Source organism: Brienomyrus brachyistius, chromosome 13, assembly GCF_023856365.1.
Source record: "Brienomyrus brachyistius isolate T26 chromosome 13, BBRACH_0.4, whole genome shotgun sequence".
NCBI classification, from domain to species: domain Eukaryota; kingdom Metazoa; phylum Chordata; class Actinopteri; order Osteoglossiformes; family Mormyridae; genus Brienomyrus; species Brienomyrus brachyistius.
In genome coordinates this window covers 6,463,969-6,476,141 of record NC_064545.1, presented here as the reverse complement: position 1 = coordinate 6,476,141, position 12,173 = coordinate 6,463,969, and the positions used below count along the sequence as shown (strand labels likewise).

The window sequence follows — 12,173 nt, the reverse complement described above, 5'->3', positions numbered from 1 at the left end:
ATTTAGCAAGTCCAATTAGCCTCTGCATGTTTTTGGGCTGTGGCGGGAAACTGGAGTACCCGGAGGAAACCCCACGATGACATGGGGAGAACATGCAAACTCCACACATATGTGACCCAGGCGGAGACTCGAACCCGAGTCCCACAGGTGTGAGGCAACAGTGCTAACCACTGCACCACCATGCCGCCCGCAAATAATACAACCAACCTAAATTTATATCTAGTTAATTCAGTCACGTACATAGAATATAGTTGTGGATCACCAGGGAAGAGGTTCTCCAGTGTAATGTAGAAATCTCCCATGATCCTTCTTGGTCAGGCCACCAGTCACGTCCAGGATGAATGTGATGCTTTCCTCGGGACACAAGGGAGCCTGGCAGTGCAGCATACTAACGAGAGATATTTATGTGTCTTAACAAGGATCCATCTTAGCACAGAAGTAACAACTTTCCTGGTTTAGAAGGCTAACAAAGTGCCAGGACGCCAGCCCCCTTAAGAGACAAATATATAGTAGGGCCACCCTGAAGACAAAAACCGGCGATGATACATCTTAACACATTTCACCAGTGAGCGTAACAAGAAAATGGAGATGAACATTGTTGTAAATAAGCACCAAAAAAATCCCACTCGGTTATCCAATTTGTGCTTCCACAGAGGGCTCAAGCTTTACATCACTGTCAAATGAAAAGCCTTTCCTGATATTATCAAGCAATCAGACTGTCTACACACAGAGTGCATTTTGTAAGGAATTCTCCTCTGCAAGTTCTGTCTCTCTTTTAATGTCAATACGTGGGTGTTTGTGAAGAGACATAATTTTGGAATAATGCAGACTTTTTTTCCCCTCCTTCCTGTGAGTCCTATTCAGTTATAGAATTATATATATTATACTGGTTTTTAGGTATGCAGAAAATGTTAATGTTAATGATCTTTCTGAACAACATGCAGCCAATCACAGGTATGCAGAAGGCGCTCTACCTGCCCCCCCCCATATCTGTGCCCAGGTGCAGTGCCACACACAGGATCCCGTCTGGTTGAAGATCCACCGCCAAGCACCGGGTCACCATGCTTAGCGCAGTATCTACGTAACTGTCAGGTTCGTACACTGTCAAAAAAATAAGTACCAATTTGTACCTTTGCTTGTCACTGGGGCTGCCAATTGTACCCTAGCTGTAGATAACGATACCATTTTCTCTAATTTAAAGTGCAGAAATGGACTCCCCATGGTACAAGCAACATTAATGTACCATCAATGGTACAATTATGTTCCTCAAAGTACATCTCTTTACCTCATAAGGTACATTTACCCTTCAGCATACAGCCCCAGTGACAAGCAAAGGTACACATTGGTACACTTTTGTTCTGACAATGTACTGTTTACAGCCAAACATTTATTAATCAGGGGCCATCATGAGCTGTTAAGGCTCTTTAATCCGACGCACAGGTGTCAGACTCTGAGCTGTAAATGGCTTATAATCTAACTTCACTATCAATTTATATGGTTCATGCTCTGAAAGAAAATTGTATCAAAACAGTAAGATTGGTATGGCTTCTTCTCTGAAGAGACCCTAGAGGTCAAGAAAATAACAGAGGAGAGGCAATTCTAATGGAGGAGCAGGCTTGAATTTGCTGTGACATTTCAGCCGCCTGACGGGAGCTGATTCGGTAAATATCACATCGCGATCTTCAAGCACCTGAGCATTGCAGGCGGCGGCAGACTCCAGGCTCACCTTGGAGGCCCTGCAGGGGAACCATTTGAGAGTGCTGCTCTGCTCGCCCCAGTACAGCTCAATGGAACCCAGGAGGGAGGTCATGTTGACGGCCACAGCCCTGTGAACACCCATCCCCCTGATCCATGCTGTTGCCCGCTTTAACACGACAGGCACTGCCTGTAAAATAAAAGCCACCAAATAGTCACGTTGTTATGACAAGAACTTACCACCCATTTTAAACATTAAACTGCCATTGCAGACTTGCGTACCAGTTACATGCCAATTCCCGATAATGGTGGATAAAGCAGCTTATTGACATTATTCATATGTTAAGATGCAAAATATCCTGTGTTTGGTGATTTGTGTACCAAAGTGAGAAAATTAACATCGATATTAAGGATGTGCAATTTGATTATATTAGATCGTGAATGATTAAAACTTCTCCAAGATCTGCCTTTGTGGAGAGATCGTTAGTATTGAGCTACAGTGCACATTCTATTAGTTGCAGTTCTATGGCTCATGTGCGCATCTAAAGTTGTTCTGTCAGCCAAATCTGTTTCGACACACCAGTTACCCGGTAACAGCAAACAGTAGTTAGTGCCTTGGATTTCTTCCCCTCTCTCTCTTTCGCTCCCTCGTCCCAACATGCAATGCACAACATGCCACACACTGAAATGCCCAACACTACCATTAACGGTGACGATGTAAAGTTGTGTCCTTATCCATCACGTCACCTTGTGCATGAGGTGCTGCCCTAAGACTGTCAGATGAGTAAAACAAACTCTGATAGGACGGCCCAGGTGTTGGTGCAGAAATTTTCAATCATTGGCTCAGCAGTCACTGTGTCCAAGTCAGCCATCACATTGATCCCGCCCCCCCCGACCAGTGTGTCCATCTCCTGGGCAGTTCTCTCTATACTGTCCCGATTCACCGTCTGCACAGGGAAAAGCCCTTTACTTACAGAACACACATGTTGACAAAACAGTAGCAACACGCAACTAAACATAAACCATACAATCTATGTTTTAGTATCAGCTTGACTGTGTCACGTCCTGCTCATCATGTCAGCCTGACCCTCCTGTCTCCTCCCTAGCGTGACCCAAACAAGCCACACCCGTAACTTGTTTGTCTTACCTCTCGTTCCTGACTCTGGTGTGAATTACTTCCAGCTGCCTCTCGTTAGCTCCCCCGTCAGTCTTGTTAGTCCAGTGATTAATGTCGAACCTTCCTGTTGCCCGTGTCTTTTCCTGCTTCCAGTTCTCCTGTTTTGGATCCCCTGCAATCCTTTTTGTTTGCAGCTTTTGTTCGTTTAGCTCAATAAGCCCCTTTTGTTTCGCCGCAATGTCTGCCCTCGAGTCCTTCGTTCCTCAAGTCGTGACAGACTGATTATTAATAGAGGAAAATAATAAAAAGCATCATCATAATCAAAATATGAAAAAGAAAGAACTGTGAGCTTACTGAGTGTCACAATATTTATTACATGCAGATATTTTCCTGCCAAACTCAGTAATTCCAAAAAAAAAGCAGCAACAACAAATTTACACTCAGCACACAGGCAGGGTGCAGCGCTTCAGGTACTGTGTGGCTAAGATGTGTGATTTTAAATGTAGTGGGACTGCTGGTGCCAGACGTGGTGGTTCCAGCATCTCAGAAACAGCCACCCTTCTGGGGATTTTCATGCACTACAGGGTCTACACTTTTCAGAGAATGGTGCAGTAAACAAAACCCATACAGTAAGAGGGAGTTCCGTGGGCAAAAAGACCTTGTTAATGAGACTGGTCAGAGGCAAATGCCATTCTCGTCAACGCTTAAAGGCTTTCAGTGCAAAATTAACACTTCAGTACAGCATTGTGCAGGAAGGCTTATACGTCCCGTATAACTAATCTGAGTCTGGAAAAAAACCTACAATATAATTCCCCGATCGGTGCTTTCGCTGGGCGATGCAGTAGAGGACTTTTACATGGCTTACAATGGCTTTAGCGAGGATTTGTGTACAGTCTTGAACTCAAACTAGGACAGCGGCGTCTTAACATACGCGCTTCATTTGTAAACTCCCTGAAAACTTAAATGGTTAAAACCGCAACGTGGAAAGTGCAAAAAATGAATGACAATGAATGCCGTGATTGGGTAACGGACTGCGTAAAAAGGATGAAGCCAGGTTACAGGAAAAGAAACAAGAGGTGATGCAAAAGACACCCGGGACGAGAACCAGAGCAATACTGTAACTTTAGTTACGATACTGTGAAATACAAGGAAGGAGGACTTGCACTTGGTGAAATCATCCAACGTGGTATTATGTTAAATAGGTTATGTGCTGATTTCCTCTATAAATTAGTGAAGCGTAATTAGCGAACCGATCGATCCATTGAGCAGGTACATCAAAGCTGGGAAGTATTTCTTAATTGACCCAAGTCTGACTGACTGTTAATAACAATTTATAGTTAAAATTTACGAGTGATGAACGATGTTTAATTGTTAGGCTTTCCCTCCTGTGTGTGTAGTCGTTGTTTGCGGTTTTCGTTGCGTGCATTTTGTGTTGATTATTGTTCAGTTTATATAAATACAGAAAAAAACCTACGAGTACATTTATTGAAATAGAAATATGCAAATAGTGTTAATTTCGTGAATAAGATCCCATTGAATAATTTATGTGAGCGGTCAGATCTTTCATAGGAGTTGAGCGGAATAACTTGAATCACTGAAAAAAGCTGGAATTCCCATCACAATATATCTATCCATCCATCCTTGCTTCCATCCATCCATCCATCCATCCATCCATCCATGCTTTCATCCATCCAACAATGCTTCCATCCATTCTCACTGCGTATGCTGGTGAGGGGACAAGTCTCTGTAATAAATATTTTGATTCTATTGCTGTTCTGTTAGCTGTTCTATACTGGGTCTCTAAATTGCCCATATAATGCGAGTGTATGCCCTACTTTGGACAGGTGCCCTGTCCAGGGTGATCCCCTGCCTTGTACCCTCTGTTTTCCAGAATAGGCTTCAGACTTGCCAAGGCTGTTGAGATGATTGTATTTTTAGTAGTTATTTTAAAACCTGTTCAGAACTTTGAGAAAGTCTTCAATCAAAATAAATCAATCACCATCGTCAGATATGGCAACAATGTTTTCATGAACAGAAATGCATCGCCTAACAGGAAAGAAAATGAAAAGCTTGACAATTCACAAAATGCATCTGTGTGTGAGGGTGTGTGTGCTTGTCTTTCCACAATCAGTTGTGCCGTGGTTGATCATCTGGCTGGTTAAAGTCATTAACTTTGTCACCCAGCAGCCTGAACTACTAAAGGAGAGGTTACTGGGGGGTCACCTGAGCGAATCAGGTCTCAGGAACGTAGTCTACTCCTTTGCCATTGCTAGCATGAATCCATCTGCTTTTACCACACACTTTGACTGCTGCGTTTCTTGTTAATGGTACCAGATAGGGGCCCTCCCTCTTAGCATGAAGGGGGTCTCTCTGGGGTCTCTTGATCAGTACCTGCTCAGCAGGAACCAGGGTGTGACCGTCGACCGGCTCCTCCCACGCCTTTGGAGACATTTTGGAAGGCACACTGAATGGCATTAGTGAGATTAATGCTACAGGCATCCAGCATATCCCTAGTAAGGTAGACGTTTGCTTTTGTCAGGTCTATGCTGTTGGGGAGATGCATCGGTCGCCCAGTGATGATCTTGAACTGGCTCAAACCAATCTTGTTGGTCGTCACTCTGATGTTGCAGAGAACAATCAGCGGTGCCTGAGGCCTTGGGACACCTTCTAGAACATCCTACGGTATTGATAATCTGTCACTATCATCCATCTTCTGTACCCATTTGTCCTGTTCAAGGTCATAGATCCTATCCTTGAAGATATCGGTGTATGGCAAATAATAAATCCAGGTTGGGATGCCAGCCCATCGCAGGCCGTACAATCCATCCACACACACCTACAGGCAGTTTGGCAAGTTTGATTCACTTTAGCATAGTTTTGGGCTGGGGGGTCCAAAGAACCCAGAGGAAACCCCACAACGACATGGGGAGGACATACACCTGGAGACTTGAACGCTAGTCCCAGAGGTGTGAAGCTATACTGCATCACCATGCCGCCCAAACTCACTCTGCTAAATAACAAGATCAAAATCAAATAGGTTAGTAAGAAATACATATAAAAACAAACATAGCAGGTACTGGTAGCAAAATGTAATGGAGCACAAAGTCACAGAAGTGTGCGATGAAACTGTCTGAATTTCGAATCTGATACATGGATTTTGTGACTTCTTGCATGTCTTATGAAAGACTCTTTACTCGTCCTCCGAGTTCATTCACCTACATTAGTTGCCAAAACACTAATACACTAGCATTTTTGACATTATGCTTGAGAAATTACTACATGAATATTGGCGGTAGTGTTGATAAACAATCAAAGAATGCTTTCAAATATACACTGGGAAATAAGTAACTGGAATAAAGTTCTGCACTCCCTAAATACTGGAAGTGTTTCCACAGTTTTGGCCGCTAGGGTAGCTGCACTGCCTTTGTCAGTTGATTTCCCAGCACTGGTGTCACCCCATCAGATCTGCTGTTAATTGTTTGTATGTGCAGAGAGGAGTGGTTTGCATTATTGCAAAATTACTGCTTCCCCCCCGATAATACTGTAAGGTTTGTTCCTAGCCTCCTGCTGGTCCACCCCACCTGCAGACCACTGCACTGCTGCAACCCTGTTGCCATGGTGACTCCACCACTAGTTCCTTATCAGTCCAGTGCACCACTTCTCGTGCTGCCGGTTGCCAGTGTAATAGGAAATGCCCTTTCCAGTGTTCTGTGACACGACAAAAAACTTTGATTGGGGCACAAATCTGACAGCTCGTTTGCGTGAACTGGTCTAAGAGCAAAATAATTAGTTTAACTTTCTAGCTCTAAAGTGACAGATTGTTTTTGTTTTCTTCAGAAGCTGCCTGGTAATAAAATGTCCCATTTCCTCAATGGCAGAGGTGTGTGGTTGCTGTTCTTGGTTAGGAATGAAGAGAAAAGCCTGAGCAGGAAAGCACTTCTGAGTCGTTGTATGAGTAAATGTTTGCTGAAGGTGTGTTTCACTGCTAAAAGTTATTTGATTGGCCTTATTTTCAGCTGTAGGCTAAAACATATCTGTGAACAAATAGAAAATAAGCTCCGGCTCAATGACACGTGTCAATATTAAACAAGTCAAACAGTGCTTTTCGATTTGAAAATTAAACAAATCATTTCTTGCACATGAATCTGCTTTAGTCATTCTCCCTAAATGAGGGTTATCACTTTTATCTCTGCTGTATATTGCAGTGAAATCGTTTTGAAACCGCGGGATGTATTTGCTGTGCAGAACTGCGCCAGTGTCATCAGATGTCCATCTTCTAGCTGCCGAGTCTGTGAACATGATGAATAATCACTAATTCTTGCACCACTTTTCATATTCTACCTGACCACCGCGTAATGCAATCAGGGGAATCATGGCGTAAATTAATTCAGAGCATGCTAATGGCTTTGATAACGTGAATGTAGTTTGATTTGATTGCGGTCTCTTATCATCATACTCTGAGCCTCGTGTGACATTATACGCCCTCATTTTGATAAAGTCTGTGGAGCACGGACACAATCAGTGGGAGTTTTCTCTTTATCAGCGTGTGCTTGGCTCTGCTGCATAATGAGGCTGTAATGTATCTGTGCAGGAGCTGTGCTGGTGGCAGCCTTTGGATTCACGTTACCTTTATTTAGCATTTGTTCAGATGCTTTTATCCCAAGCGGTGTACAATTGAAAAAGCAGGGTTACATAGTCCATAGAGCAATTGGGGTTAAGGGCCTTGCTCAGGGGACCAGTGGTGAAATCACCCTATTGACACTGGAATTTGAACCAGTGACTGTCCAATTACAGGCACAGCAGCCTAATCCACTGATCCACACGCTGCCCCCGATTTGTATGAAGAAGGGGAAGAAAAGGTCAGGGTAGCCGCAGTAGGATAACTGAGAGATTTAGCTTCTGACAGGATGCTTCGCGGCCCACGGTGGGAGGCATTCAGTAAAAAAGAAGCTCATCGGAGCCTATCAGCGCTTAGCCGTCTTCCTGCCCTGCCGGCTCCAGCTGAAGGGCATGGATCATGAGACATTGTCCCAGTAGGAGCTTCCATGCAATCTTAGCCCAGATACCATAAGTGGGGCCTTCTGTGTGCCAACCACCATGGCATTAGGTGTTACACCTGCAGCAGCGATGTCCAGAAAGCATGTTATCTGTCCCTAAAAGCCTGAGAGGATTTTCTGGCACTCGAGTCAGATTCTTAACATAAGACAGGTGCAGTAGCATGACTTAATTTTCACATTTTTTGGATGAATGTGCTCGTCTCCATTGTGGGAGTTTAATCATCTCTCCTGGAAGTCACGTCGTGTTTGAGGACAAATGGGCGAGGCGACTTTCCTGGACCGGGTGTTTATAAGGAATGCCATTGATCTGGATCTAATCGGAGAAGTGCTCAGTCTGAAAGCGTTTCAGCCTGAAGCACGCTGATCTGTGAAGTTTCCATGGATTGAGGAGAATTAAGTGGAGACATCTCCTTTTTGGGACAGACGCGGTGACAGCGACATTGCCTATACAGCCCTTCAGATGAGCAAGTGATGTGCGATAAATGGGAAGCTATTTGTGGAGATGTCTAGGGCTAATGGAACAAAACAGAGATATGACATCAAGGAGATGGGGGTAGTGTGGTGGCACACTGGTTAGCTCTGTCACCTCACACCTTCCGGCATGGCTTCATGTGTGTGCAGTTTGCATGTTCTTCCCCATGTCATCGTGGGATTTCCTCTGGGTTTCCCCCCACAGTCCAACAACATGATGAGGATATGTGAGAGACTGGTGTGTGAGTGTACCCTGCGATGGGTTGGCGCCCCATCCTAGGTTGTTCCCTGCCTTGCACCCATACACTCTAGGCACCCTGTGACCCTGAGTAAGATAAGCGATTATAGAAAATGGATGGACATCAAGGACACTTTCTTATCCTCAAGCACGTTTCTGGGTGTTTGGAGAGAGCAGCATTGCCCAGAAGATACATAGCTAGACAGGTGATATGCTTTATTGATCCCAGGAGCTAGATCAGATTAGGAGTGTTAAGTGTCTGTGGGCGACAGGACTCATGATGTGCACATCAGAAAGAAACGGAGCTGATTGGTGGCTCATGACATTCAGAAATTCATCAAACACAGGAAACACCTTACACAGGATTTTCAGTGAGTGCCATATTAAGTATATTAGATATTAAATCGCATCAACTTGTTAAAAAATATTCATGAATGGGACCGGGGTGGTCGGCTTATGGGAGGGTGGCCGGGAGGCGGGGTGGGGATGCTCTGCTTGGTGCCCCCTCCCGAGGACGTGGTGTCCCTGGACACGTGCCCAAATACCCATATGGTTAATCCGGGGCAGCCCAGGAGGGGATGTTCATCTACATGAACTTTCCAGCACTGTCCTTAGCATCATGTACAGATTTCAGGTTACAAAAGGTTTGTGTTCCTCATTGTTTTCCTGGGGAACCAAGGATGGAGATAAATCAAACCTGTAACTAAGGGGGCGAATAAATGACCTGCTAGGTTTGGAGCTGAGTTACCCTCATATTCCCTCATGGTGCCTTTCAACTCAGCGGCCTTATTTATAGCAGCATGTATTATATATGATATAAATAAAAAATAAACAGAATTACACAATATTAAGAATAAGAACATTTGGAATTCATGGTCTGGGCCATTGAATTATCTGTATGGAGAAAGTGAAATAATCATGAACTTCCTTGGCAACTTTACCTATGGCCATTGTGAAGGTAGATCCGATCCAACCCTGTCCACCAATGAACACTGTTCTTCTGCATTCGTCTTCTTTCTCCAATACCCTGCAAAACACTTGGGGTTTTTGTTGATAAGCAACAGGTAAAAGGTTAGAGAAGATATGCAGTATGCTTATTTTCATGCCCCCTGGGCACTTGGGAAAACAGCAGAACTTGGCTGAGTTGTAGATGTTTCAGTTATGGCTGCGTAGCTGCAGATGTTGTTTCGTTTCATTAACAGCCTGTTTATTTGTTGAGTGTTCATGACTTTTGCATCGTCCAACAAAGGTATGCAAAGATTTACGGCGAAACAAAAGTCAGACACTTGTTGAATCTCTTTCTTGTTCTATAAAGGAAATAAAACGGATTGAATTGTGTTAAAATGACAGAACAAATCGTCTGGTTTCTGTTGCAATTCGTCAAGTCCGATTAATACATGAATGTAAGGATAAAACTATTCTATCAGCAAACAAGGACAGAGACTTAAACAGGCTATACGTGTGTGAAGTTTCGGGAGTAGTAGTCTGAAATTAATGAATCTGCTTATAAACTATTTCATTACTACATCATGCTTTTGAACAATTTTTTACTGGTTAATGTAATATTTAGCTTGGTTGAACGGCTGAATGAATATATATATATATTTCTGTTTTGTTTATACATAATTATTGGTTAATTGATCATGTTGACTGTGGTGTGAATACCTGGATGGTCGTCTTTTCATTACAGAACTTTATAGACGGCAGCAAAACTAAATATTTACATTGTTACACTGTTCATTTGCACTGATATGATTAATGGCCTTTAAGTTGTTTCATGTCAGTCAGTGATTCATTGCTTTGTCATTTACTGTGTAAATTTTAAGGAACAATAGCAGCACAGTCCTATTATTTTCTCTTACTTGGGGTACTGGTGATCTAGAACAACAGAATAGAGATACGTTCTCTGTAGGTAGATTCTTTCTTTGCCTATCCCATCATGTTCTCCATGAGACACACATACAGGTGCGAGTGAGCTTGGGGGGTCATGGTACAGGGTCAGCCTGTATGCAGCACCACCTGAGCCTGGCGTTGAGGGCCTTGCTTGAGGGCTCGTAGATATGTGACTATTTTGCCCAGGTTGGAGTTCAAACCAATGACCTTCTGGTCAGAGGCACTGAGGCTTACCGCACCGATCCTTTTTTTGCAAAGCAAGGAACAGGCTGCCCTGCATTGTCACAAAGATGCCTTCGTGCTTCTATCAAAAGATGACCTCTGATACTTGTGGTTACTTTAGAGTGATGCCCTTTCATATCCTCTTTCCTCTCTGCCTCCCTCCATTTCTCCTCTCCTCTACGCTCCTCGGGGCTGTCCCTGTCTGTTGCTATCATTTCCTGATCTCTTGTTGGCACCTCGTCTCTCTTGTTGTCTTTCACAGCCTGACGTCGTCCCGCCCATTTGATGGAAGCAGTGGTGAAAAGCCTGGAACATCAAAGACAAGGTGTGTGGCAGGCGGTCCCCGGCAAAGCGAAGCCTCCCGTTCTCTTCCTCTTTGTTTCTATATTGCGTGGGTTGGGCAGTGAAACATTGAACAAAGACAGGATCCTATTTATTTGGTGGCAGCCGATAGACCATACAGTGTTTCTAATCTCTGGAAGTTTATTTTCTGCGCATCTGACTACATAGTGCCAACATAGTACCTCAGACAGCTCCCAGAAACTGCCGCAGTACTCTCACAATCAGCAGAATGGTTTCTTCTTAATAAAAGGAGTGAAGAAATGTCAGCCGTTGTATATGTTAGTTAGCCTCTTTTGCAATTTCTCATTCAGAAGTTTAAGAACCACACCTTGAGCTGTCCATCCTGTTATGGAAAGTATGAATGAGTTCTCCAGAAATCAGTCACACTGTTTCATGTCTCCTTGAGTCACATCTTCTGACAGAAGCCTGGAGACCTTGCAAACTTACACTGTAAAAAAAAAAATCGTAAAAAAACAGAGAAATTCTGGCAGCAGAGGTGTCAGAAAAAAAATGTAATAAAACATTGAATTTACTGTAAATTTAATAACAGTAAAAAAATGTTAAGTAACATTTTTTCAGTACTGTGAATACAAATAATTCCTGTAAAATAACATTAAAACTCTGTATTTAAAAAAAAGAAAAATCTTCTTTGTACCACAAAAAATTGTTAATATTCAGATTTAAGCTGGTAAAAAACAGATCATTACTGGAAGAATACTAAAAAGTTTTTGGGATTTAAGAAATTCCACGATAAAAATACCAATTAAAGCGTGCAAATTAACAGAATGTGACTGCTGTATCACAAAAAAATGCAGCAGTTTTAACACAGATCACTGTAATATCATGATAATGAAACGCTTTTTAATATCAAATATACAGACAAAGGGGTGACATGGTGGTGCAGTGGTTAGCACTGTTGCCTCACACCTCTGGGACCTGGGTTCGAGTCTCTGCCTGGGTCACGTGTGTGTGGAGTTTGCATGTTCTCCCCATGTCGTCGTGGGGTTTCCTCTGGGTTTCCCTCCACAGTCCAAAAACATGCTGAGGCTAATTGGACTTGCTAAATTGCCTGTAGGTGTGCATGATATTAGTGAATGGTGTGTGAGTGTGCACTGCGATGGGCTGGCCCCCCGTCCTG

General features: G+C 43.4%; 1 protein-coding gene across 1 annotated transcript; it reads right to left on the bottom strand.

The window, feature by feature from the left end:
• Positions 1-258: 258 nt before the first annotated feature.
• Positions 259-5,263, bottom strand: LOC125706779 (C-factor-like). The gene is made up of 5 exons (XM_048973600.1): positions 5,144-5,263; positions 2,502-2,642; positions 1,716-1,885; positions 975-1,064; positions 259-388 (listed from the first exon to the last, which is right to left on the bottom strand). The coding sequence occupies exons 1-5, from the start codon at positions 5,261-5,263 to the stop codon at positions 259-261; spliced, it is 651 nt and encodes a 216-aa protein (XP_048829557.1).
• Between the last annotated feature and the right edge of the window lie 6,910 nt (positions 5,264-12,173).